We start from the raw sequence: 27,603 nt of genomic DNA, 5'->3' as shown, positions 1-27,603 counted from the left end.
GGAAATGTTTCTGGATTAATATTGTAGTTAGTACCACTGAACGCTGACCTGGCTGGGCATCTCACTACATAAGGCCATGTTGGTGTGTCAAATCTGCGCTGTTTGTAACAGTGTTGTCTAGTGGCTCATGTCGCATTTTACACCGGTGCAGTTTCTTTGCCACAGTCCTGCGTTGACAGTGTGTGTCTGTTTTCAGGGAACAGATGGAGTGGAGTATTTATTAATTCCTGTAGACAACGGAACCTTGACTGACTTTTTAGAAAAAGAGGATGAAGACATGTGAATCCTCTCAAATCCCAAACCATCTACACCGACTGTTATCAAGGGCTGCTGGAGAGGAGTCTGAACTTGGATCACTCTCTCCCTTTGACCGGGGCTGCTGGACCACTTAATGAAATGTGACACTTTCTAAGTTTGGTGTTCTAATTACTTGGAGTAGTTTTGGGTAAAGAGTTCTATAAGCAAGACGTATCTTACTCTTGAGTTTAGATTTGTCTGCTTTTAGTCTTCCAGCTCACGTGATGCCTTCTTCGTATCTATGCAGCCACCCTTACGGACTAGGAAAACTAACTCTTCAGTAAGATTGTGCCTTCTGCTCATTACCTCTCTGCAGAGGAAGGTTTCGCTGGAGCAGCTCACTTGAGGAATGCAATGACTTCATGCTCAGAGCTTTATTTTGAACTAGAGGTGTAATTTTTCACAGCTCAGTGCTTTCCAGTACTCCCTACATTGGTCATGCCGATGGGCTCCTAGTGTGTGAAGTTGCTGAGATTTTAGAATGCCAAGTGATCTACCTTGAGTGGTTAAGTTGGGTGGAATGGAATAAAAGTGGAACATAAATAACAAGGGGTTGAAATGTTGTGGGTAACTTATTAAACCATCCCTCTCTGCTGAAATGTTGACAGAATAGAGGAGCTTTCCCAAAATCCAAATCCTTTTACAAGGGGGAATCTATATTGAAAATTGTGACTGGGAAGGGCTCTACAGTGACCTGTAATGGGAGGGAGGAAAAACAATGTGACTTTTTCCTGCTTTATGGTATGTACAGAAGGCTATAAAGTATTTTTTTAAAATCAGGGATGTCTAACCTGGATTTCCTCGAACTTTTTGGAGGTCCTGAATAGAAGATGAGAAGTTCAACAAAGACCACTTTTCTCCATGGTATTTTTTTAGGCATTTGCACTAAATTAAAATGTATTGTTTATGTTCGAACAGTCTGCATGAGATAACTTTCAGTCTCCTTTCACCTGCATGATTTCTCTGTCCTAGTCTACCAGTTCTCCAGGATCTATAGTGCCTTCTAGGAAAACCAGAGATCTGATCTGAATTTCTAGTGTAGAAGAAAAAATGTGGTTATGTGGGAGTGTAAGGATACTTTGAGGCCTTCTCCATATATCAGAGGCACCGATGTAGTATTTTTTTCCTTTGCAGGTCACCTTTAGGCTCTGCAGTTTTATCACCTATGTAAAACTCTGCCAGTCAGACTTCAGGGACACTTGAACTCTTATTGCCTAATCTTGTGGCAATCCATCTTATAAATGACTGCTTTGAATTACCAGAATGTTAAATAAACTTTTATTCATGTTCTCTAGTTTCTCTCACAGATCTCCTGGTGCATAGATGACAGAAACCTCATTTTCATTCTTGTCTACGCTATGGCAGGTGACACAAGGCATGGCTGCATTAAGAAGTGAATTTAAATTCTCAGTTCACCCCTATGTTCTCAGAATCTTCTGTTTCTGAAAATTCAAAGGGAAGTCTGCCCCCTTTTTACTACTAATACTTAACACTTAAAAATGACTTACAAACATCACAATGGGGAACTGAGGCAGAAATTGTGACTTACCTGAGGTCTCCAAAGGCATATCAGCTGGGGCTAGAACTCAGAACTCCTGGTAGTGACTCCCATCTAAGCAGGGGAGGGACTTTGTTTTAGTGCCCATCACATACTGAGTCCTGTGCTTAGACCACTTGATGCTCAGGTTACTGTAGAACTGAAAACTGAACTGAATTCTGTTTTGGAGGGCCACAATGCAGTGCTGTACTCTTCCCCCCCCCCTTCCCCCCCCATATTGTTAAAGATAGAGGTGGAACTGTGTGCTTCCAGTGAAGTTAAGTATCAGCTGTCTTTCTGCTAGATTTGAAACTCACTCGGACCAAGCACTGTGGTGCTGTAATACCCCTAACCTTTTAATTGATTCAGATTTTTTTTGTCAGTGAATCAGAGGTGTCAGGAGTGAGGCAACCTTTTCAGACCAGCTATATGGGTTCCTGGGATGATGTACATTTCTGCTAACAGACAGGTAGGTGTAGGTGTGTATGTGTGAGAGAGAGAGAGAATCAGTTCTTGCCTCATGTAGGCTCAGGTAAATTGCTGTAAATAATCCCTGCAGTATGTCTAAATTTGAGCCTCTCAAAACAATTAAATGACTGCCTAAGCTGTGCATTAATTTCCTGTCACTTAATGGCTGCCCGTTAATACAGAATTAATTTCTAGGTTTTTTGGGATCAATTCTGCACCCATTGACTTTAATAAAGTAGGAGTGAGTCCTTCATTCAGTCTGAATTCCCCTTCCTGCTTAGTGAATTGCATTCATAATGGTGATAAAACATTTGACTACCAGATACATCATAATGCATTTACTGTGTTAGTTGTAATTAGTATCACAGCTGGCATTCCAATTATGGTCAATTGTGTTGGTCTATATGATGCAGCTGAGCCTGCTGCAATACTGCATAATGCAATAATTTTTTCATTTACCCAAAGAAAGTTCAGAAAAAAACAAGCTCTAGCTTAGCCTCAGAAAACATTTTACTAATGATTAAATGAGTGCTTTGGTTAGATGGCAGAGAATCTTTAATCACATGCTTCCACTTATCTTTAAGTGAAGATTCCTGGCTAAATCCCTCACATAACATGTATGCTCAAGTCTATGTACTCAGAGCTGCTCCCAGGTAACTACAGTGGCCTAATAACAAGAATGGACTTCTAACCAATGTGGGCTGGCAGGGCAGAGTGAACTGGATTGTGCAAGGTCTGGGCTAGAGGAAATTAATATTAAAGGGAATTGTATATAGAGCAGGTCAGTGAAGCTTCTCCAGATCCTCAGACAAAAGTAGTTTGAATGTTGTCATACACAATCACCTATGAGGAAGGTCCCGATTGGGTCTGTAAAGCCGCTGGCCATGGTAGGGATGGTGCATTACAAGTGGAGCACCTGCAGCCATTGTTTTGAAAGCAGGCACATTGCACAGGGAAAGCTTAGTCTCTGAGGTTTCCACTGAAAGTACAGTAGGCACCTCTCCTGCCTTGTGAAGAGGGTTATGGTCCCCATCACCCCTCCCTGCCAGGTTTTTAGAGTCTAGTGCCAATGGCCATCTTTTGCTGCACTAAGCACTAGTCTCCATTTTCTGACGACATTAAAATCATTCTGGCTTAGCAGGATACCCAGCTGTGTTTAGATTCCAACTCCACTGCTCAGAAAGTCATGTTTCACTATTCCCATGTGTGAGAATTCTTGGGAAGGTCGCTTTTAAAAGTGTGAAAATAAGTGACCCTTATTAACCAGAACTGTTTCCATCTTCAGGGAAGTGGAATGAACATAAGTCTCAGCTTCCTGGCACAGAAAGCAAGGGCAGCAGGAGAGGCTCAGTGCTGGCTGGAGGCATTCATTCTCTATCTTACCAGCCATCATGATAGGGTTTAATTCAAAACCCTACTACTGGACATAAGATTGCACAAGAAAGCTCAATTTTCATTTAAAAAAAGTATTTAGCCTTCATAGTTGCTGAGATAAGCTTCAAAACATGAAGCAACTGCATGCTAAAGGCTCAAACCAGCATGCAATCAGAACCTACATGTAGTTAAAAAAAATAACACTGCTCTAAACATTCCATTTCTTAGTGCTTAGGAATACAATCTTCTAATCAGATGGTATCTGTTGATCCTAGGTTGAAGATCTATAAATCATCATGCACCTCCAAAACACTCCCAGCTATGTTTCTCCTTTGCTCCCCTGACTGCTTCCTGATCCAGTTCCTTACTGTCTCAAACAACTTAACTCCAGCATGAGAGAGATTATTTTTACTAAGTCCAGTCTCTTACATGCACTAAAGAAGGATGTGTCCATTTTAATTTAAAGTCTTGGAAACATTTTTAGTTTGAATATAAATATTTCCCTGCTTGTCTACAGTCCAAACGCGTGAAACCTGAAGCGTTTCCTTTCATTTTCAAAGTTTGACTGAACTATAAAGTAAGTGATCAACATTTATGGTGAAAAGACATTATTTCAATGTAAGTAATCCTGCAGTGTTAGGCACATAGGTGAAAAAATCTGCTTTTTAAAGATGACAAATTAAAAGTGATATATATAATTAGGTTAAGGGAACAAGTTGGAATTTCCCAATTCTTGTGATGGAAGAACCTTAATGCAACACAAAGGATTACCATATTTGTACCAAATGCCAAAATCTTGTTCCACATTTTTTATATAGTTTGCTGTGCATTAGCAGTATTCAGAATCAATGATCAATGTTAACAGGAGTTCCACTCCCTAAAACATAAGTCACTTGTACTGATAATTAGGGACATATTCTAATACTGGGGGGTGCTATGAAACAAAGATGCATAGGCTTGATGTCATCAATCTATATTGTTCTTGCTGGATTACTTAGTTACATTCTCATGATCCCATCCCTACTGAGTGCAGCAAGAAGTAATCTTCAAGAAATAGTGTGTCAGTCCAAAATTAACATTCTTTTACCTGATAGATTTTTACCTCTCCTACACTTTGGGGAATGTATTGTACAGTTATTCTGGACTGCACTAGTTCAGAGCATCTTAATCAAGTTTGCACTTGCATTAAGTCGGTGGTGGGGGACACACTCTGGACTCCATGCTGTGACCCTTGCTTTCTTCTATATCACCTGAAGAGGGTCTCTGTCTCTCTCTGACACAACGATAGTGATCTTATTCTCTAAGTGTGTAGCCAGCATATCTCGCAACTCTGACAGAAAGCCTCGCTCAGTGTTACTGTGCTCACACAGAATCACACTTATCCCTTTGGCAACAGCATCCAGTACTTCATGGTGGGACATCTCTCCTGCCAGAATGAGAAGAGATACCATGTAGATTAGCTATTTAGACCTGCATCATTTGTAGTTCATTGTAAGTAAATATATTTAAAAAGTCTCTGCTCCTGTGGAAGAGTAGTGTTGCAAAAATACTATGTTGTTCCATTTTCTAGAATACAGTCCTATAGAGAACTATGGAAATATGTTTCCCACAAAAGGAGAAATGTGATGCAGATTGTGATATTCATCACTATACAAGAGTGCTCTTTTTAAAGAATTCATGTATGTTAACTTTACAGAATTGTTTACCTTAAATGACCTCAAACACTTCATTACATAAAATTTAAGAGTATTTGCCCCCACAACCCCCACCTCTGCAGGAATTTTTACTCTTACTATTTTTCCCTCACCTCCATCAAGTGGAGACTTATTTTTATATTTACATTCTCAATAGTACACTAATATTCTGATGTAGTTTTCTAAAATCTGTCATTAACCCTAATAATTTAGACCTATTTTTTTAAATAAGTCTAACTTTCTATGTGTTTATATAATCCATCTACATGGAGGGCCCTCGCTCCTAGTGCACCTCTGCAGGCCTGGTGCAGCACCACCATTGTATCTCTACCTCAGTTTACCCTAGTGGACTTCAGTAAGTCCAGTGAGGCTGATGTATACTGAACAGTGCTCCTTCAGGGTCTAGTTTTTCACCCACAGCTGGAACTTTTCTACAAATTCCCCCAGCATCTCTAGCTAGAAGGGGAAGGGACTGAGTTAAGTGGAGTTGATAGACTAAGGTTATGTCTAGGTCCCTTACCAGCGAGGCTCTCTTGACCAGGAACCCTCTTCTGGAGCCACAGCTTCTTATTAGCTGGGGGAAGTTACCCTATGACACCATTCCAGGTGAGTCTGCATTACTATGTAGTTCTTTGTCAACAATAATTACGTTTTAGATTGTCCTGCAATGGCTGAAATTATCTTTCCCAGGCACTTTCCAGAGACCTCCTGAGGATTTAACCAATTAGGAACTTTTTCTACCTCCACCCACGTTAGAGCTTGGATTTACACAGCATCTTTCAGACACCAAGTATCCTACTGTACCTTATAAAGCAATATTAGATACTGGAAGTGCAGTGACTATATGTGCAAACAAACCAGACAGTTTGCTTTTCACACAGCACTGGCTGTTGAAGGATGTCTTGCTTATGTGATGTAATTGCCTTTCTGTATGTCTGCACAGCACCTACCACATTTTAGGCACTAATGTAATACCAGTAATTCTAGCTGATGTTTTGAAATGTTTAATTGAAAACTGTGTTAGAACAACTTGATATGTTCTACAGGGTGCATCTTTTGGTTTGGATTTTGTGCTGGGAGAGCCAGGTTGGGAAGAATGAAGGTGAGTTGCCCAGCTTTAGGAATATGGGGCTACACACAGTCCAGAAGGTCGTGGATTTCCAGGTTTACAGGTTAAAACTGAATAGCTAGATCTAACAGAAGGAAGATCTAGCTGTAACCTGGAGAGAAGAAAGGTTTCATGTCCATCTAGCAGACTACAGAATCCTCCTAACTTCTTCCACAACACTAATCACCTATGTGATTGGTCTCATGTGTGTATGGTAAGAGTCACCTACATATCTCAGAGTGAACTGCTCACATATAGGAAGAACAGGTTATAAGGATGCTGGAATTGAAGCTGGGCACCAGTGTGGCAGAAAGACATGATTTTTAAATTAGACACTTCAAAATTAAACACACAAAACCAACAAATGAACATCCTGCTAATGAAACATATGCTTAGCCTCACGCTGATCACTTTGCTTCCCCTACTCCTCTCTTTTTTCTTTTTAGAGTGGAAGCTCTTTGGGGTTGTAGACGGTCTTCCTCTCACATTTTGGGAGCTACTGCAATCTAGATTATTACCATCTCATAAAGAAATGCTATGTTAAGAAGCTTAGATGAGGATTAAGTTTTTACTGTAGGTCTCCTCCTAGATTTAGTCCCTGAACTTTGCAACTGACTGCACCATGTGGAGTTCCTTTTAAGTCAGTGGGGCTCCACACAGTCATGCACCCTTGCGCCTTCAGTTGCAAGACTGGAGCCTTTTTGTTTATTTCTTAAAGTTAGTTATTTCAAAAGCCCATCATTTACTCTTAATGATTAGAAAGACGTAGCCCACAATTTTGTTAGACTTGAATTGTTTGCATGTATACACATCTAATACAAGCATCTGCACTAAGATGGGATGACTGACAAATTCCCCATGGACACTGGGCTACAATCTTGAACAGAGTCTCTCCTACATTTGACATCTTTATCATAGGTTACCAGGTGGTCAATCTAGCACTGGACCTGCATTGTTGCTTGTAGGATTTATTTGTTCTTTTAGTAACTAACTGATTCCTTGCCGTTTGCAATTATACCACATTCTTCTTCACAGCTGGATTCCTCAGCAACTAATCAGATTGCTCTTTCTAGTGACGATTTTATAAAGCTAAGTATGGAACAACAAGTCTCATACCAGTGAGATAGAGGTCGGCTTCCACACCCTGCAGGACGCTGCTCCCAGAGCCAGCACACAGAGCAGCCACCTTCACTTTGGTTTCTGCAAGACAGCAAGTGCCACAATTAAACTGCCTTCCTACCCCTCAGACTTGATGCTGGCTTCAAAACAGATAAATGCAGTGCCTACCCTTGTCTTGGTCGTACACCCAATGGAAATTTGTTGGGTGCTGGGAGGGGATATTAGTTTGGAGGAGGTGTATGGGCCACTAACTGGGAATGCAGCAAAAAGCCATGGTCTCTGTAAACTAGTGATGGATGGACAGCTCCTCTTCACTAGCAGGAACCTTCTCCAGTTGATGTGTGGAGAAAAGAGGAAATTGCTACACAGTGGCTGGTTCTTGACCACTGCAGTTTAAGTTTTCATCTGTTGAAGTGTCTTATTAGTAATGAATAAAATGATCTCATATGTATATGGCAAGAACAAGCCAATGGGAGCTGGAGGGGGTAGTGCCTGTGGGCAAGAGCCATGCAGAGCCGGACCTGCTACTGGCTGCTTACAGGGTGCAGCATGGTCCACGGTGCCAGAACAGGTAGGAAGCCTGCCTTAGCACCCCCACTATGCTGCTGACTGGGAGCTGCCTGAGGTAAGCCCACACCCCAATCCGCGGCCCCAGCCCAGAGCCCCCTCCCACACTCTGAACCCTTCATTCCTGGCCCCACCCTACAGCCCTCACCCCTGTACCCAAACGCCTCTGTCCCAGCTCCATTGGATCATAGACATCAACAATTTTCTTCAACTGGGTCGCCAGAAAAAAAGTTTGAAAACCACTGGTCTATACTGAATTAGGGACTTTAAAACACTGAGCATGGTTTAGGAATACAGCTGCTAATCTCGATAGTTTTTTAATAAGACTTGCCTTTCTCAGGGATAATACCAAAAACTAAGACAAGCTTTCCCAATTATTCAGTCTCACAAGTTATCCTGTTTGAAGGGAGGCAATTGTGGTTTAGGACAAGTAACTGGATCAAGAGGACCTGAGTTGTATTCTAGGTTCTGCTACTGATTTGCTGTTTGATCCTGGGCAAGTCCTTTCTCTATGCCTCAGTTTCTCCTCTCACAAAACATGGATATTGTAGGATAAGTATAAAATAAAACAAATTAAAGTTAGCTTAAGTTTGGTTTAAAAAAATAACATTTGCTTTATAGTTTGTGGCTAGTAGGGAGAAGGCCCCCAACAGAAGGTAAAAGAAGGCTGTGAAAATAAAGAGCTGCAGTAACAAAAAAGAAAACAAACTGTCTTTAAAAAACAAACAAACAAGCCCAAACCTTCCCACTGTTTTGCTTGTAAGCAAGGAGTGGCAGAGAAAATAAAAATGGGAAAAAAGAGGGCATAAATCTTACCTAATTTAAAACTGAAAATAAGTGTAAATTGCCTCAAATTGGCTTTTAGCTAATGTCAGTAATTGGCAATTACAACACCATTTGTTTGTGAAAGGGTATAAAAAGTAAATTCTTAAAGGGTTCATAGCTAATAGCTGCCTGACCAGGTTGAAGTCAACCAATATGGGTCTAAGCAGCCCTGGGATTAGCCCACTTGTAAGCATCTTAATCAAATGCGTAATGTTTTGTTATTGTTTGGATGTAGTAAATTGCTTATTTAGGCTTTTTAGGCATGTTTAAAACAATTGTATAAATATCATTTGACCTTTGAATTTAATAAAATGTTGTTTTAAAATAATGGTTAAATTAGTGTTTGGTGGTTTCCCATATCAATATTAATAATGCCAACAGATATGTACATATTTTTGTATGGTACTATACAAGTATACTGTATTCTTACTATTTCAAGGAGAAGTTAAATCTCAATTCATCATGTAAGAGTTTCTAGAATATTACCTTCAAGGTGGCATGTCTGTGTTTGTCCCCAAAAGTCTTGGGAAAGACCCTATAACAGGAGGTGCTATTGTACAACTCATGGAAAAAGACAGCTCATGCTGTTTATATGCTCTCTCCCTCACAGTGATAACCAGTGTAACACAAAATTCACTGTTAAAATTCAGACTATATTAGAAAAGGAGTCCCTACAACAGGGGTCGGCTGCCTTCAGCACACGGCCCATCAGGGTAATCTGTTGGTGGGCCCTGAGACATTTTGTTTACGTTGATTGCCTGCAGACACGCAGGGACACGCACACCCCTACCTCCCAGTGGCTGTGGTTCACCCTTCCCAGCCACTAGGAGCTGCTGGAAGCAGCAGGCTGCAGGGATGTGCTGGCCGCTACTTCCCCAAGCTCCCATTGGCCAGGAATGGCCAACTGTGGTCACTGGGAGCTGTGGATGGTCAACATACAAAATGTCTTGCAGCTCACCAGCGGATTACCCTGATGGGCTGCATGCCAAAGGTTGCCGACCCCTGCTCTAGAATATATGTAGTATAATAACTACTAAAACCAGTTCTTCTTTAGACCCACCTGGTACTAGGAAGCATATCTGTCCTACAGGAGAGATAATACACCAGTAATAACTACTCCACCAACTTCTTGTATTTATGGGGCACTAATTATAGTGGAAAAATCAAACACACTTGTGGACTTGTTTACCTAACGTCTTCCCCATTCCCAGGGCCAGGCGTATGTAAGGCAGCCTTAGATGGCTTTTGATTCGTTCAGTCAAGGCTGACAGGGAGACTGGCTCACTCAGCGTGCATAGGCGTCCCATTCCAGTATGTGGAAGCAGAGGCTGCGGAGAAGCAGAAGTTTAAAAAATTACTGTGAATGTGCTCCCTGCAGCTGTTCACATCACCTTTTACTCTAACAGGAACTGACATCTAGACACCACAGTGCTGAGTACAGGGGGAGTAATTAAACATAGAAAGTCAGTTTCTGAGTGCTTTACAAAAGAAAGATACATATGATATTGCAAAGGACTAGGTAACAGGTTGGCCACATCTACACTAACTATTAGTTGAAGTGCTACTGTAGGTCACAATCATTTTCACAGATTTAGAAAGTAAATGCTTTCAAGTCCCTCAAGGTCACTGTTAAGGCAAACTGATAGAGGCATCTCAGGGAAACTTGCATTGCTGCTGATAGTGCTGTATCTGGTCTGTGAGTAGAGGATTTCCGTGTCCAGGGCTATCAACCTGGTGCCTTTCACAAGCACTAAATTCATGGAAAGAGGAATTGGTATGGGAATTCTGTTACCTTCTGTAATAACATTATTTCAGTCTTGTGATAAAGAAGGCTGTTCCGTGACAATAATGCCACCACCTCCAGCAGCGCCTTCTGGGTGCAGTTCAAACTGACTCGTGTCTGCTCCTCACCTTCAGCCCTGAGAAATGACAGCATTTTTGGTGTTTACTAAGAAAACAGAATTTCAGAATCTAGTTAATGGAATAACTCTATCACAGAAGAAAGAAAAAGGAGATGTGGTACCAGACCAACACACTACTATAAAAGAAACATACAGCTTAATGGGGATGCGGGAATTAAGCCAAACTGCTCCCATCAAACTGAATGACAAAATTGTTCCTCTCCATCTCTGCAATTGGACTGGTACCTGTAACTTCTTGAGTTACTAGCCACCCTTTAATCCCAGTTTGTACTTAATATTAAATTTAGACTTTGTGGAGCAAACTGAATGCAAATTCTTTCGGCCCAAAGAAACACTACAGAAGGGTCACATGTTCTGTTTAGTCTCAATGCCATTAGCATCCATGTTTAAAATTTTTTCCACAAAGGTTATTTTCACTGTTCTCACAAAAGCAGATTGGAATTTCAATACTTGGTAATAAAAACGGCTTCTTTAAAAGGAAAGACTATCCATCTTGTTCAGTCAGTTCTTCTCACTCCAAACAAATTGTGAAATGGATTTGAAAATGAGATTTTTAAGGTTTCCTTATGGCACGAAGGCCACTTTTTAGCTTCCACCTGAAGGTAAAGTTCAGTTTCATACAAAAAGCTATTCCCACTATATCCACATACCACTTGGCCCACACATTAACCATCTCCTTATTATTGAGGTCACTACACTTTAAGTTAAATAACTTCCCTCATTAAGTCCTGACACAGAAGGCTGTACCTGAGGAAGTCAGATTTATCATCAAATGCATCCAAGTCCACCAACTATGAACATAAAAACCAGTGCCTGAAGAATACCCAGAGAAACTGATAATAGTAAAATAATCTCGATCTCCATCTTAAAGGCCCACTATCCCACAATGGTAAAAACTTTCAATAAGAAGTTATATCATCTTATCCAGACCTTAGATAGTCACCTGTATATTATTTCCCATTATTGTAGTTTGCATCTTAAGAAACACCTTTCCCTTTTCAAAGCAACAGAAGAAAACAACAGAGAACCATGCACAGTACCTGGCAGGGAGAGTAATGAGAGATGAAATCTCTGGGATCCCTCGCATGCTAGATAGGATTGTCTCCAGGTGCTCAGTATGGTCCACACTGAATTCCACCCGGTGAGTGCCCTCAGTTGGGTAGCTGGGAGCCATTGATGGGTGTAGTGGGACAGTGGTACAGGCACCTGAGAAAACAACATGCAGTACAGAAATTTAACAGCTTTGCAAAATTGTACTGGTCCACTCAACCACAGAAGATATTATTTTTGTGGCAGGTGAATAAAATAGCATTATTTTTTTCTTTATCATCATCAGCATAACTATGGGCAAGCAGATTTTGTTCTTGTGTTGGTAAATTGCCATAATTATTTTGCAAGGCCGGTTTATGGTCAGACACAAGTCTCAACTTATTTTTATGATCTGTAGTAAACTGTTCAACAGCTTGATGATGATGATAATAGCATTTGTAGTGCTTTTAATCTAAAGATCTCACGTGGTTTATAAAGTGGGTAAGCACTATTATCGCCATTTCACAGATGAGGAAACTGAAGCACTGAGATGTGAAGTGACATGACCCAGGTCACAAAATGAGTCAATAGCAGAGAAAGAATTAGAACCCACTTCTCCTGACACCAACAGTGGTCCCCTAAGCCATGCTGTCTCCGATGGACTGAATCTGTTTTAAGTACGTGTAGGCTAATGCTAACATATTATTTGTATTGTGTTATGTTATTGTCTAGCGGCCACAGTGCTAAGTATTGTATAAACACAAAGATGTACTGTACAAAACCTGCCTTAGAGAGCCAACTACTGAAAATATAGTACCAATGATTCCTGAACCATTTTTCAGTGTAAAGAATAAAAATCTAGGAGGTTTCATGTAGCTAAAATACTGTATAAGTGGCTAAACTTTGCACTTTACAAAAGCTTGTCTGTGCCCAAGAGTGCATTATACATGCAGAACTCAATTTTAACTCTTTATAAAAACAGAAGAAAGTTTACTTTTTTCTAACTTAAAATAAGGATTGCTGGGAGGAAGAATGATTTATTAAGTATCAATGGATATGTTTCTTTTAATGTTCTTACACCCTAAACATATGAAAGGAACCACTCTTATTATCCAGGAGACACCAGAGCACATCCAGTGATCTGTGGCTTAAACTATTGTAGTCAAGTTACCCACCAAATGTGCTCAAATGGTTCTGTTCTCATACACTTGATAACAGAACTATAGACATTACAGATGGAAAAGACCTATAAGGCTCATCCCCCAGAGGCTGGTTCAGGATTGTTTCTTACAATATATTTTTCTAGCACTTTTTCTAGTTTAGTGTTAAATGCCAGTATACTTGCCTCTGCATACTGGTTGGAGTGCCTTATTAAATAACACCTAGCATTCATGAGCATGCGGGACACTTTGCCTTTTAGTCCCAATCACGTCACATCTTTGTGATAACTACAACAATTGCTCACAGTTGCTTGGTAGGAAGGACAGTCTGATGGTCAAGGCACTTGAACTAAGACTCAGGAAACCTAGGTTCAGTTCTCACTTCACAGGCTTCCTGCCTATTTATAGATTCCGAGACCACTGAAATCATCTGGTCTCCTACATAACACAGGCCATAGAACCGACCTTATGTGGCTCCTAGACTGTATCTTTTAGAAAAACATCCAGTCTTGATTTAAAAATAGTTAATGATGGAGAATTCATTACAACCCTTCATCATTTTTTTCCAATGGTTAATTACTCTCCATGTGAAAAAAAAAAATGCCTTATTTCCAGTTTGATCTTGGACAAATCACAATCTGTTCTGGGCCTCAGTTCCATAATATTTCCCTATGTCCCAGACATGCTGCAAGGATGAAATCCATCAATGGTTCAGAGGTGCTCAGATACCATATGACGGGGTCACATACTTAAAAGTATTAAAGAATGTATACATTTTTAGCGGACAGTGAAATTTACATGCTGTGCTTTTTGGGTGAAAAAATAAGTACTCCATCACGGGCTCCCATCTTTTCACTAAGGTGGAACCAAGGATGAGATCCAAGATTATATGATCAGCCAGCCAGTGGTCCACAGACCAGTTTGGAAATTCTGCCTTAAAAGTTCTCTCTCTCAGGTCAGAGCTGAGTCATATTTATCGTACAATGTGGGAAAGTTTACTCTGTGGATAAATAAGAGACTTAATTTATGAACTTTGGTTTCTAGAGCTATCTGGAACTTTTTACCAACATATGATTATGTATGGTGGCCAGTACATCCCTTGGTCCGCGCCACTTCCAGCAGCTCCCATTGGCCTGGAGCAGCGAACTGCGGCCAGTGGGAGCCGCGATCAGCTGAACCTGCAGACGCGGCAGGTAAACAAACCGGCCTGGCCCAGCAGGGGCTTTCCCTGCACAAGCGGCGGAACAAGTTTGGGAACCACTGATTTAGATTACTTTAAAATTATGAAAAAACACACTTTTAAAAAAATAAACTCAAATCATGCATATAAGCACCTGGGAAAACTGATAAAGACATTTCTCATAGACTTACACTGTATTGTTAAAGAGCAATTTAAATTGAGTATCAGTTAAAAAAGGGGTATCTCACCAAGTCCTTTGGCTAGCCAGTTATTGACTCCATGAGGTATGGCATCATATGCTGTGTGTGGAGAGTAAATGCCGACTCTGTGTTCCAAAGCCTGGATCACAAGACGCTCTTTCCAGGTTTTCCATGTAATGCGCTTGAGTGCTCGGAATATGGGTGGGTGGTAAGAGAGGATAAGATCTGCCTTCCTCTGCAATGCCTCCTGCATTACTTCCTCTGTAAGGTCATTAGTTAGGAAGAGTGTGCTCACAGTATGGGGTGGGCTCGGTTCTACCAGCAGTCCTACATTGTCCCAGCTTTCAGCCAGAGAGAGTGAAGCAAAGTCATCCAAGGAGGAAACTAGAGCTTTTAGATCCATGAAGGAGCGTGAAGGCAAGACAAGCAAAGGCTGGATGCACTGGAGAGGTCGGCGAATCAGGTGCACACAGGACAGCAGCATGCATATATCTAAAGAGGCAAAACATAATTAGGGATGTTGGGGGATAGGGCAGAAATTTAAGATAATTCTGAGTTAAACATCAATGTCTGAGCATTCAGACTGGCCAACATCCAGCCCAGGTATGAAAACACCTCCACTTGGGCATCTCATTCAATATTTTTCAATAGAGATGGAAATGGAAGTGTTTTGGAACAAATTGATAACTTAAAGTGGTCAGTTACAGGGCCAGATGGTATTCACCCAAGAGTTCTGAAGAAACTCAGATATGAAACTGAAGAACTACTAACCGCGGTATGTATCCTATTGCTTAAATCGGCCTCTGTACCAGATGACTGGAGGATGCCAATTTTTTAAAAGGGCCCAGAGGCGATCCTGGCAATTAGAGGCTGATAAGCCTAACTGCAGTACCAGGCAAATTGGTGTAGTAAAGAACAGAATTATCAGACACATGGGTGAACATGATATGTTGGGGACAAGTCAACACAGCTTTTGATCAGACGGTAACGGCAACAAGAACTGCTAGCCACCAGGGGGGAAAATGTGCCATTCTTTGCTCTCCAACATTGATGAACGCTGCATATGAGACAGAGGTAGACACTAACAAAACTCTTACAGAAGCAACCAGGGCTACTTTAAACACATGCAGCACAAGAGATCTTGGGATCCTGAGCTTTTGTGGTCTTGGGCAGACTTAAATAACAAGTCATGGGCAGAGCAATCCTTCTCTCAGCTCAATGTCTTTGAAAATCTTAAGGCTGAATTTGCAAACCCCATCATAAAGATAAACTTTTACTTCGTCTTCTAGTGTTGAAACTAGTCTTCCTTCCTCTACTTTCACACCCCTTTAACACAGGGGTTAGCAGCACAATGGTACCCTGCTGAACTCCTGTTTCAGGCTCTCTGCAGTCTGGGGAAGATGGGGCAGGCTCGGCCATGTTCCCATGCTTTTACTGCGCACCCATAAGGGCTAGAAAAGCTACCTGATCTAGCAACACTGCCTAGGTAAGACAAGCTGTGGCTATGCCACCACAGGGACGCCACTGGCTGGTCTGGGGAGCCTGGGTTTCCACAGGGAGCAGAGCCAGGGAAGAAGCTATGACAGAGAGTGTGGGGCTCCGCTCCTGCCCCCAGGCTAGGGCTCCTGCTCGGGCCAGTGGTGCCACGGGGAAGGGCGCTATGACCCGACCCCCGCGGCGCGCAGCCCGGCCGCGCTGACAGCCCTCGCTTGGGGCAGCGTCAGCGCCTCTGTCCGGGGGCGGGCCCCTCAGGCGGGCCCGTCCCCTGCCAGGCAGGGCAGCCCCCAAGATCCGGCCCGGCAGCCCCGCGGGCGCACCGACACCCACCTACCTCGGCCCGGCTGGGACTGGCGGCGCCTCGCTGAAAAGCGCCCCCGCCCCGCGCGGGGCCTGGTCCGTCTGCGAAGCGGCCCCTTCCGCTAGGCCTGCACCGAGCGCGGGAAGCAGGTGAGCGGGCGGCTGCGGCGCTCGGGGGCTGGGCCCCTCCCGGGGCGCCGGGGTAGCCGGGCCGGAGGCCCCAGTTCCCCTGCAGCGGCCCCTCAGCTGGGCTGACCAGCCCCTGCCCCGGGCCGAGCGGCTCTGGGGCAGCCCCGTGGAGCCTGAGTCGTTAAGGGCTTGGCCCCCTCGGCCCAGCCCTCGCTCTCCGGCTGAGCCGCTTTGTCTCTGGACCCCCAGCAGTCAGCCCGGTCCGAGGAGGGAGCGGGCTGGTCGCTGCCTCCATCTCTAACCTTTGCTTGTGATGGGTGGTTGCTCTCAAAAGTCCCCGTGCTGGGCCATAACAGACCTTGCGTTGCTCGGTATCAGACTTCGTCCCGAGGGGCGAACGGGAATTGGTCCCTGAACATAACCTGGGTAGTTACTTGGGTGCAAGTGATCACAGCCTAATTTCCTTTATGTGCCAGCAATAGTGCCCTGACCACCGGAAATAGCTGTCTACTATACTGGGTGCTTTAAAAGGCCCACTTTCCCAAAGCTGAAAGCAACCATGAGCATAATTGAGTGTGGGAGGAAAAATGTAACCTTAAAAATGTGAACTGTAATAAAGAGTTGTTTAAGAATGTTTTATCTGATGCCCAAATAAACCACAATTCCACAGTCACATAAGCGGCTAAGAGGACAAATACAATCCTGGAATATATGAGCTGGGAAATGTCATAATTAGGGAGGTTGTATTATGTCTGTACGTTACTGAGACTTGGCCACTCTTCAAAAAGGATACAAAAAAATTGGAAAGTATTTAGAAAAAAGCTAGGAGAATGATTAGAGGTCTGGAAAACCTTCCTTACACAGAGGTACTCAAGAGATCATCTGTAGTTTGTTGAAGAAAAAGTTAAGAAGTGAATTGCTCACGGTTCACAAATACCTGTATGAGGAGATTTCTTATAGTAAACAGCCCTTTAAACTAGCAGAAAAAGACATAGTGAGATCCAGGGACTGGAAGCTGAAGCTAGACAAATTCAGGCACAGATTTTTAACAGTGACTAATTAAAATTGTTCCAATGGCTTTCTAGAAAGGTGGTAGGTTCTCTATTGTTTGCAGTCTTTAAGTGAAGACTAAATCTCAGTTTAGTTAAAAGTTATGCTCTAGCTCAAACAGAAGTTATGGGATTGATGCAAGAATTATTGAGAGCTGTTCTTTGGCCTGTATTATGCAGGAGGGCAGACTAGATCATAATGATCCCTTTTGGCTTTAAAAAAATCTATGAATCTTCTCTTTAAATCGAACAGTTGCAATCTCTTCAGGCTCTCATCATATGGAAGTTTTTCTATATATTGATTTGTTTATAAAAATACTTTGTTCAATTAATTTCTAGTTCTCTAAGTGGTGGGTAGTTTATGTAATATACATAAGATGCTTATGAACAGGTTGATCTGAACACTACTGTAAAAATCCATAGTGCAATCACTTGTATAGTTTCACTGACCACCTAAAAGATTCTAGAATTTTTAAAGGAGGTGGTGAAGAAAAACTAAAATAAATGTGTTTTCTTTGCAGGAAACCATTTGACTTGTCTGCATTGGACTCCTAACAAAAAGACATGGTGAGACAGGCAGTTTTTAGATATATTTTTAAATTTTATGAATCTAGTATTGAGAACTGGAGAGCAGCTCTGAATCCCAAATAATCCCACAATTTAGTTTATTGTAAAGAACTTGTGATGTAAAGCTCAGCTACCCATTTAATTGATTTCTGTCCAGTGTGCTGTGGAAAAGTGAATATGTCAGTTTTACTATTTCATGAGATTAGGTAGTGCATTAGTCTTCTGCTGCTAGATTCACTAGCACTAAATTCAAATTCTGGTTTGGATAATGATTTTGGTCATCTCATTTGGTCTCTGTTCCCACATAAAACTGTGTTAAGGGTGTAAATACATATCTGTGGTCTGAGTACATATTACCCTTTTAAGAATGTTAGAGTTTAAAAAATGGAAAGAATTTAAAACCCAGGAAATAAAGTGTAAGGTTACATTTCTCAAACAAGATAGATACACAAACTTCTTTTATTGTGGCTCCATAGAGATCACAGCCAATTGTCTTCCCTTCTTTCTATATAAAGTATGGAAACATGCACCACAGAACATTGGTTTTGTAATTTTTTGTGTACATGTATGTCTCTACTAGTAAGCGTGATGCTTTGTCACCACATTAATATAGTTCTTTCAATGTAAGTGCTGTGATTTTGTGATCTGGGTGAAGAGAGGCATGATGGCTTTGTGTGTAACACTTGGATAACTGTGATCTGGCACACTCATCTGTCTGAAAACTTGTGTATCCCATTGCTTATTCTCAACCCCCCAAAAAACATTCCCTCCCATATACACAAAATACATTGTGAATAATCCAGAGCACAGACTGACTCATGTGAGTAACACTACTGATTTGTTTTTATTTTTTTCCCCTTTCAACTGAATCTTTGAGAAAATTGCGCTTTGCAGCCACCACCTTTCAGAGGAAGGACTTATATAAAACACTTTTTGCAGCCCGTCAGTGCTAACTCAACAGAAAGATTGCAAGTCAGTGACATGAGGCACTTGTTCCTATCTACTATAGACTGACTGAGTGCATGTACTACCATCTCATGGAATGAAACTGGGAGGAACTTGGGTCTTCAGCATGGGTGTGCTGAGATATGACTGACTAGGCTATTTTTTCTCTCATCTTTGAGCTGAAAGTGTTGGTCTGGTTCACAGAGATGAAAAAATATATGCAGCTGAGCTTTGTTATTACTCTGAAGAATACCTTGTTAGTTCTTTTTAATTACAGGCCTTATTCACATGAGGTCCAATCTCTTCCTGTTGTCTTCACTAGGGATGTGAGCAGGTCCATGGGACACCGTCTCACTCCTCAGAGTGATGCTTGGCGACAGCACAACGAGAAAAGCTCTGAGCATTAATCTTGTTCTCAGTTTTACTGACAACTTTTTTTTAACTAACTTCTGGATGTAGCTCAGCTTTTTTGTGTCTGTGAGATCCCATGCATACGGGCTCAGGGAATTCACTTGATTTAGGAACAAATCCAGATTTTGGTCTCCATCTTAACTTCACATACACAGACAGTTAGCTGGAAATGGAAATGCATTTATATTCCCAGGGTGACTAGTGAATAGAGCAGAGTTGGTAGCTTTCAGTCTTTGATTTTGAGTCAAAATTCTGGTTTAATTTTTTTTCCTTCCCTTCAGGCTGTCACACTACACACTGATGTGGGAGATATTAAAATAGAGATATTCTGTGAGCGAACACCTAAGGCCTGTGAAGTGAGTAATATGACAAGACTGGGACTGTTTAGCATTGAGAGGAGACAGATAAGATGGGACATGACAGAAACAAAATAATGAATGGTATAGAGAAAGTAAATTTCGGATGTTTCCATTTATCCTTTTGCATCATATGAGAACATTCAGTGGATGTGAAAAGGAACAAATATAAAACTTATACCAGGAGAACTTTTCATACAGTGCATAATTAACCTGTGGAATTCATTGCCACAAGATATCATTAAAGCCAAGAGTTTAATAAGATTAGACATTTATATGGAAAATGAAAACACTATTACATTAGACAGAATACAAATGTAAAAGAGATGTAAACCTTCATGCTTCTAGGCATAAGATAATCACTGTCAAGGATTAGGAAGAAAACTCCTCTATCGGCAAATTATTCCATGATTGCCCATGATGGGGCTTCTTGCACCTTCTTCTTTAGCATCTAATACCGGCCATTACCAGAGATGGGATACTGGACTAGATGGACCTGCGGGAGACTAGTGTAGAACCCTGCAGTGGGACCAGGATCCCATGGGTCCCTCAGGACCTGCTGCCATAATAACAGGAGTGGGATTAAAAATAGTCTCTAGTATGGCATTTCTTATGTTCCTAATTATGGCCCTGAACCCAAACATATTTACACATGCTTAATTTGAAGCAGCAAGAGTAGTTCAGTTACTTCAGTTAGACTACTCACAGCTCCTAGAGTTAAGTACACTCATAAATCTTTGCACAATAGGAGCCTATCTATGGAAAATAGGTTTATAGGACCCTCAATCTAACTCAGCTTCCTAACAAGAGACCCCACTTTGTAATGTTCTGTTACCAGCGTACATGGAAGAATAAAAAAGATAAAATGAGTTTAAAAACAAAAGGGGAGAGAGAGAGAGAAAAAAACTTGGCCATCTTACCTTTTTCCTGGTTTGGGGTTGGGTTTTTTTGCAAAACTTTGCCTTTTACTAAATTAGTCTTGGGCAGTCCCAGTCTGAATATAAATAAAACACTATAGAAGAGTGTTTTTTCATGTAATATGACCAACTGTTTGTGTCCATTAGATATTTTTTTCCCCTCTATAGAGTGTCTGCAGAAAACCACCAATCCTGATGCATTGGTTTTGGTGTAAAAGGTTTCAGTCTACTTTTTATTGTTACTGGCACAGTTAGTATTTTTGGTAAGTCTTTAAGGAGGAAGGGAGAGGTGATGAGGGATCATGGAAAACTTATTTTTTTTAAATGTATTTCAATAACCAGGAGCAGTCTGAGATAACACAGTGATAGCATACTATGCTCACAATACAAACCAAAGCTGGAAGGGTTAATTTTATTCCTGTCACCCTTGAGTGTTCCTCTCAGAATAACATAATGTGTCCAGCACAGAACATGTTACTGCTGGACTGCTTCTTACTGAGCACTCTTGCTCTTCCTATAGAACTTCCTGGCTCTTTGTGCTAGTAACTACTACAATGGCTGCATATTTCACCGGAATATCAAAGGATTCATGGTGCAGACAGGGGATCCAACAGGTAAATCCTTCCATTAATATCTGGTATATTGAGCCCTTTCTCAAAGGTGGGAGGCAAGATAAGTAACACAACGCTGTAGTGATGAGAGCGACTTTCATGATCTGGGTACTTTCAGATAAGTTGCTATTCACTCTGGATTTAAAATATTAATTCTAGTCATAAGCTAATTACATCTTCAGTTCACTGTACAAATTTTAATCCTCTCAATCAGCATTCTGTGCCTAGTATTATCTCCATGATCATTTGCTGTGATTTGACAGCTAATCAGTGGGAGATCCAGCATTTGAATGCAAAGATTCCTGTTTCCCATGCTTGTGACCAGGTCACACTGCCTCTGAACACTGTCTGTGTGGCATTTAGGACTATGATTCAGAAAGTGTCTGCTATTTGAAGGAAAGCCTGGTTCACGTCTATTGCTGTTTGCTGTCATATTAATTTGAATTTGGGAATATCTCAGTCTTTTGTTCTCTTGCTCTAAGTTATTATTTATTTAAATTGCAGTAGCACCCATATGTTCCAATTGGGATCAGGTCCTCATTGTTTGTACAGCATCTAACACACACACGAAAACCTGATTCCCTGCCTCAGACAGCTTACAGGCTATCTAGAGTTTTAACTGTAACTTAAGAAACCAATATTCTGTTTCAAAATTTTTTGAAAATGACTGTGATAGGAGATTCTTTCTCAACCCTGAGAAGAAAGTAATCCATCCCTGTCACTACTTCCTCAGGCTCTGGGAAAGGAGGTAACAGCATTTGGGGCAGGAAATTTGAAGATGAATATAGTGAACACCTAAAGGTATTTCTGTGCTCTTCAATATACTATTGATGTTTCTTCACATGAATTCAGTCTCAAGAGCAAGAGACGATCAATGTTGCATAGTATTGGGGTTAAATAACGGTTTTGAAAATATGTTAATTAAAGTCCAAGCCCACAGTAAGATAATGGGAGGCTTGTTATTGAAGTGGGGTACTGGAGAGTTTCAGTAGTTTGGGAAATGTAGAGTTAGGGCTGCTTCTCTCTGTGGAGGGTGAGGTGGGGAAGTTTTGTATTGGTCTAAGGTGATTTTCACGCATCCTTGTGGGAGGGGTGAAAGGGAGACATCTGACATGGCAGAGTCAGATCTGAGGGGCTAGTTGCGGATCACAAAGGAGGGTTTTGGCAACTGGGAGGGAGTCAGATTTTGTTGTCTATTGTAATAAAGATTGGGAGTCAGAATGCTAGGTAACTAAGCCCTGGCTGTCGGCTGCAGTCATGCATTCACAGAATATGTATGTATGCGTTTTCTTCCATTTCTACTTCTCTTTTAGCACAGTGTCCGCGGTGTCGTTTCCATGGCAAACAATGGCCCAAACACCAATGGATCTCAGTTCTTCATTACATACGGCAAACAGCCACACCTTGATATGAAGTATACTGTCTTTGGGAAGTAAGTGACCCAGCAGTGTGCCTCCTCATGATACAGTATGAAGGGCAAGGATACACCAGGGCAACTGTAGTAGAAATCTATAGTCCTGTTACAGCAGAAACCTGTACAAGTCTTGGCTACATAAGTGTGAACTGTGACTGACTTCTTTAGATACTACATAAGGTTGTTGTACTGTATTTTAAAAGACATAAGCAAAGTATTTTTCACTTTTAATTATAATTGCCCCTTTAAAATAGGTGAATATCTTTATTACCCAGGCACACACTAGTTTATTATGTAGAATTGTTTCTGGACACAGTCTCTGGATGTGGAAATTACAGAATGAGGTAATCATACCACAAGTCAATATTTTATGAAATGTGCTGCAGTTATTAATTTTCCATGGAAAATGTTTATAAATTATAGCATTACAAATGTGTATCCTGATCTGCAAACCCCTTTCTCTCACAAGTAGTCACACTGAATTGAGTAGAATTGCTTGTAGGATTGGACCTCTAATTATTTTGTTTGTCTTGTGCAATGAGGGTCTGAATGGCATATTTTTGGTAAACTATGTGTGCTTTACCAGCTATGCTGTAAGTCCAATTATACTTCTGTTGGGCTTATTTTAGCTTCTGAGAGATAAGAACGTACATGTTGATGGGCCCAAGAGATCTCAGAAGTCAGAGATTTAAACTAACGTACTAAAACTGAAACTTTCCTTTCAAATATATATCAAAGAGTAGCTTTCCATGGAGTCTGACATTCAGGTTGAATAGAAAAAGGGAAAAAAATCTTGTGAATTGTTGTTGGTCCTGTTTGAGTGCTGGGGGGCTACTGGAATATATTTCTTTTGGGAAAGAGCACTGTTATGCATGGCATTTTGGGGGATGAAACTTTAAAGAATTACAAGGACTACATACACAAATTGAAAAGAAAATGTAGGCCCAACTTGGGGCCTATTAGTATTGACAGTGTCTGTAAGTTTCTCTCTTTTGGTTTGTAGCATTTCCCTCTTTGGTCATCACTACAATTTTGCATACCGGTCCTCCTTTTCATTTTAAAGGGAGAAATAAACCAGCATGGGATATTTTTGAGAGCTGAATATTTAATTTATTCACATGAAGTGAGGCTTCATGAATTTATCCTAATAGTATGGGGAATGAAACTGCTAGGAGAAACACTGCTTTATCTCCCAGCAGTGAAAACAATATTTTTTTCCTTTGATCTTTCAGTTATAGTCATCTAGGCATAGGTGTTACTTTTTTACCTACTGTTGTTACAAGTATCACAGAGAAACATGGTTTTTATATTAATGTTGTCCTCATAGTATTTTGGATGTTTCCTTACCTCTTTCTCAGATGGTCATAGTAACAGTTGTTTAAAGAGTTGTAAGGTATCTATTAGTGTTAAGTTGCTTTCTCATGTCACCTTTCCAGCTTGGACAGAAACCCAGAAGTATAAACTCTACCTCTAAATTTATCCTGTAGTAAATCAGTATCTAGAATGTCCCAGAGCCATCAGATTTATGTGGTCAGTAATGGTTAGTACCGCTCCTGCCTCTGTGTCAGAACATTATTGATTAGAATCTGTCATCCATGGCCTGATTCCCCAGTCAGAGGACATGAGTAATTCCCAGTGAAGTCCAATTTGATGAGTATCTTGCTAGAGTAGTTTTAAATGCCATGATCAGTCTGACCAACCTCTCGGGAATCCTCTCAGGCAATTTATAGCTATGGAGTGAAAGGGTTGGGTTGAATTGTGATATCGCAAAGTCAATGGGAGTTACTTGTATCCTGTTTGTGGGGAGGAAAAATCATAACCCAGTTTGGGTGTCATATTAAGTGCTGACAGGGCAGGGGAAAGGAGCATGCTGTCCTTTAAATGGAACTTTAGATCTCTCTGGCTACCCAAGTGGAAATTAAAAGGACTGTGGCACCCTCCCACGAGTCATACGTGGCCACTCAAAATTCTCTTTCACAATAGGTTATTATGTCCAGGGGACATTAAATTACTAGTAAACTCATAATAGCTATCTTACTTTCTTACTCAGTCCTTGCATGGCAGGTACCTTAATTCACTGTAAATTGCTTTGGAATACCGAGACTATGAAAGGAAAGGTGGGCCTTTCATTACAAGAGAATTTTCATGATTGTTCTGCTTTCTTTCCAGGGTAATTGATGGTCTGGAGACCCTAGATGAGCTGGAGAAGCTCCCAGTGAATGAGAAAACCTACCGACCTCTTAACGATGTTCACATTAAGGATGTCACAATTCATGCCAACCCTTTGGCTTCATAGACATAAAGTGCCTCGACAGATTCCTGAGAAGCTGGTCAGACTGACTTCTACTCATAGTGTTGATGTGACACTAAAAAGGTGTTAGTTAATTTGGATCAGACCTTTACTGCTTGAATGCAGGACTTTCAGGAGCTGACAGCATCAGGCAGGGTCCAAAGGGGAGCCTCAAATGGGGTTTTCAAATGGTAGTTCCAGCTATTCCAGACAGTCTGCCAAGGCTCTGATTTATGAACTTTTAGTACTGAACATGACAGTACTGAACATGACAGTGTAACATTCTAGTGTGCAATCCAGACTAATGAGGCACTGTGTCACCCCTGCCCTCTAACCTAGGATGCCCTTTCCAATGCCTCGCTGCTGTAGGCTCCAGCCTGGACTGGTCACTAACAGCCTCCAGCATGCAAGTCACTGCCAGCTATGTCTGTGTGCGTGCTGCAGCCAGCCAGCCATAACTTGGCTCTTACCAGCCTGGGCTATACTGCAGCCGAACACACTCCAAGTCTTAGATTCCACCCTCCCCACCCCCTCTCAGAAATGTATGTCCTATATTGCCCAGGCTTCTCCTGGACAATACAAGTTTATAAAAAGTCCATTATTTGCTTTTAATAGAAATAATATTCACATAACTTGCCATCCCAAATGGAGTTTCCCAGACACTTCAGTTTACACACACTGGATTAAATAAAACAAGTTTATTAACTACACAGAGAGATTTAAGTTAGTACAAGTAATGAGGCATAAAAATCAGAAATGGTTACAAGGAAATAAAGTTAAAACGCTACTGGTGCCTAACTGAACACACTATATCTGATTAAAGCAAAATTTCTCACCACATGCTTTCAGCAGTCTTACTGACCAAACTTCTTAGGTCAGGACTCCTTCTCCAGTCCAATGTCTATGTCCCTTATTCCTTCGGGTGCAGTGAATTGATGGGCAGAGAGATGGGGGGGATATTTTGAGGTGTTTGTCCTTCCTTTTTAGAGTGTCAGTCCCCCTCTTGAAAAACTTCCAGCAGAGATTCAGGAGACAAAGAATCTATAGGGCAGGATGGTCGTTGCTACTTTGTCCCTCACCTGTTTGAATGCCCTTTGTTTCCCTTCCTGTTTGATGATTCTGTTTACCGCTTAAATGCAGATTAAGCAGAGCACACATTCCTTTGTTTGAGACAGACCTGTTTGCCAACCTCAGTCTGGAACATGAATTAATAACACCATACAGTGGAATCTCATGACTTCACATGCAGTGTTGCCACACATTTTATCAGGATGATAATAACCAGGAAATTATGAGTTTTTAAATGATACTATACAAGATATTGTGCAAAGATTTACAATCGGATGTGGGGTGTGGACACAGGTTCATTCTGTCACAGATAGTATAAATGTTCATATCTGTGCACAGCTTCTGTTCAAGAATACTAGATGACCATGCATTCGCTAACTTCCTTTTCTTCCTGTTATTCCACAAGTAATAGGGGCAGAGGGAAGATGGGCCTAGTAGAAATCAGTGTGTTGTGGGATAAGAGCTACAGTAACCTAGGGCAATGCAATATGATGATGAGAGAAAGGAACCCACTGACAAGTGAAGCCGAAGAGCCTCCATTTGTAAAGCATGCAGCCGAGGGTATTAAAATACTTTGGTGCGCCTTCTCTTTCCCCTTCTAAGCCCCTGCTTGAAAGTGAAATAAACTTACTGATACTATCCTCAGTTCCCACTTGCCAGGATCCCAAGAAGAATCACACTTAATTTGGTACACTTCAGTCTTTGCTCAGTTGAGACCTGGCGCTGAGCCGGATGTATTGATGAGTGTCCTGTAATACTAGTAATAACAAGCATAGCAACTAACTGTCCTGATGCTCCATAAGAGTCAGTCTTGCTGGTCTAGGGTAGGTATCACTATGAGCATTCTGTGAAGTAGCAGTGCGCTGCACCTCCAATGACCCCTGACTGTGGCACTGAGGTACTTTTTTCTTTATGCAACCTTACTGTCCTAACGTCATCAAAAAAAGAGGGAAAGAAATGATGTACAGTATAAGAAAAACAATAGATTGCTTTTCCCAAGAAGCCATATACAAACAAATTACTAAGGAGCTCATAATTGTAAAGGTCCAAACAGCGGTTTTTCATCTCCCTTCTGACTTATCACTTTCCACCTCAATCTCTTATCACTGGTACTGAACACACTTCCCATGCAAATCCTCATCAAATACAGATCACCTGTTTGGATCATGCACTGTTCTGCTTTCTAAGGGGAAGATGATGATTTTATGTGATTCTTTGATTTATGTAAAATCTGTGATGCCTCTTTCCATTGTGGAAATTAGTTTTAGGATTAATTAATGTTTGTGGAGTGCTTTGAATATGAGGGGAGTATTCAATATGGTTAATTTGGGAAATTGGGATTCAAGAGATCTCTGAGTTCTATTCCGAACCCTGTGACTGACTTGCTCTGTAACCTTAGGTAGATCACTCAATTCCTATGCTTCTGTATCCCTCTCAGTAAAATGGGGATAATGCAAATTGCGTTGTAAACCATTGAGACCCATATATCAAATGCATTCCCTATGTATCAAAGTATTATTATTTTGTCCCTAAGAACAGACAATACATTTGAATGTGTGAGAAGGTATA

General features: G+C 41.2%; 3 protein-coding genes across 8 annotated transcripts in view; 2 read left to right on the top strand and 1 right to left on the bottom strand.

Annotated features, from left to right (window-relative positions):
• The window catches only part of ORC2 (origin recognition complex subunit 2), a 32,987-nt gene extending 23,623 nt beyond the window's left edge, over positions 1-9,364 (top strand). Inside the window, exon 15 of one of the 2 annotated variants that reach the window (XM_073306371.1) lies at positions 197-9,364. In XM_073306371.1, the coding sequence (XP_073162472.1) occupies positions 197-283 (87 nt within the window). In that variant the 3' untranslated portion in view covers positions 284-9,364. The remainder of the gene's footprint in view (positions 1-196) is intronic. The other variant, XM_073306369.1, reaches the window with a different exon arrangement.
• Positions 4,037-16,895, bottom strand: NIF3L1 (NGG1 interacting factor 3 like 1). 3 transcript variants are annotated; one of them, XM_073306385.1, is made up of 7 exons: positions 16,709-16,895; positions 14,529-14,972; positions 11,952-12,117; positions 10,782-10,908; positions 10,179-10,317; positions 7,595-7,678; positions 4,037-5,102 (listed from the first exon to the last, which is right to left on the bottom strand). In XM_073306385.1, exons 2-7 carry the CDS (start codon positions 14,962-14,964, stop codon positions 4,918-4,920), a joined length of 1,137 nt encoding a protein of 378 aa, XP_073162486.1. In that variant the 5' UTR covers positions 14,965-14,972; positions 16,709-16,895; the 3' UTR covers positions 4,037-4,917. The 3 variants fall into 3 exon arrangements, with proteins under 3 accessions (XP_073162486.1, XP_073162485.1, XP_073162487.1); XM_073306384.1 differs by lacking the exon at positions 16,709-16,895 and adding an exon at positions 16,312-16,659; XM_073306386.1 differs by lacking the exon at positions 16,709-16,895 and adding an exon at positions 15,945-15,966.
• On the top strand, positions 15,943-25,804 carry PPIL3 (peptidylprolyl isomerase like 3). 3 transcript variants are annotated; one of them, XM_073306388.1, is made up of 7 exons: positions 15,943-15,966; positions 17,977-18,022; positions 19,660-19,734; positions 21,172-21,265; positions 21,996-22,063; positions 22,576-22,694; positions 24,846-25,804. In XM_073306388.1, the coding sequence occupies exons 2-7, from the start codon at positions 18,020-18,022 to the stop codon at positions 24,970-24,972; spliced, it is 486 nt and encodes a 161-aa protein (XP_073162489.1). In that variant the 5' UTR covers positions 15,943-15,966; positions 17,977-18,019; the 3' UTR covers positions 24,973-25,804. The 3 variants fall into 3 exon arrangements, with proteins under 3 accessions (XP_073162489.1, XP_073162490.1, XP_073162488.1); XM_073306387.1 differs by lacking the exon at positions 15,943-15,966 and adding an exon at positions 16,152-16,427; XM_073306389.1 differs by lacking the exons at positions 15,943-15,966; positions 19,660-19,734 and adding an exon at positions 16,151-16,427.
• The last annotated feature ends 1,799 nt before the right edge of the window (positions 25,805-27,603 follow it).

This window comes from Lepidochelys kempii, chromosome 11 (assembly GCF_965140265.1).
Source record: "Lepidochelys kempii isolate rLepKem1 chromosome 11, rLepKem1.hap2, whole genome shotgun sequence".
NCBI lineage: Eukaryota > Metazoa > Chordata > Testudines > Cheloniidae > Lepidochelys > Lepidochelys kempii.
Note: the sequence above shows the minus strand (reverse complement) of the source record. Positions and strands in the feature narration are given on the sequence as shown.

Coding starts and splice junctions, on each gene's coding strand:
- NIF3L1 (XM_073306385.1), bottom strand. CDS start 14,964: ATGCTGCTGTCCTGTGTGCACCTGATTCGCCGACCTCTCCAGTGCATC. Junction 12,118..14,528: donor CTGGCTAGCCAAAGGACTTG/GTGAGATACCCC, acceptor TTGTTTTCTCAG/GTGCCTGTACCACTGTCCCA. Junction 10,318..10,781: donor AAATAATGTTATTACAGAAG/GTAACAGAATTC, acceptor GCTTCTCCGCAG/CCTCTGCTTCCACATACTGG.
- PPIL3 (XM_073306388.1), top strand. Junction 19,735..21,171: donor GAACACCTAAGGCCTGTGAA/GTGAGTAATATG, acceptor CTCTTCCTATAG/AACTTCCTGGCTCTTTGTGC. Junction 21,266..21,995: donor GCAGACAGGGGATCCAACAG/GTAAATCCTTCC, acceptor CTACTTCCTCAG/GCTCTGGGAAAGGAGGTAAC.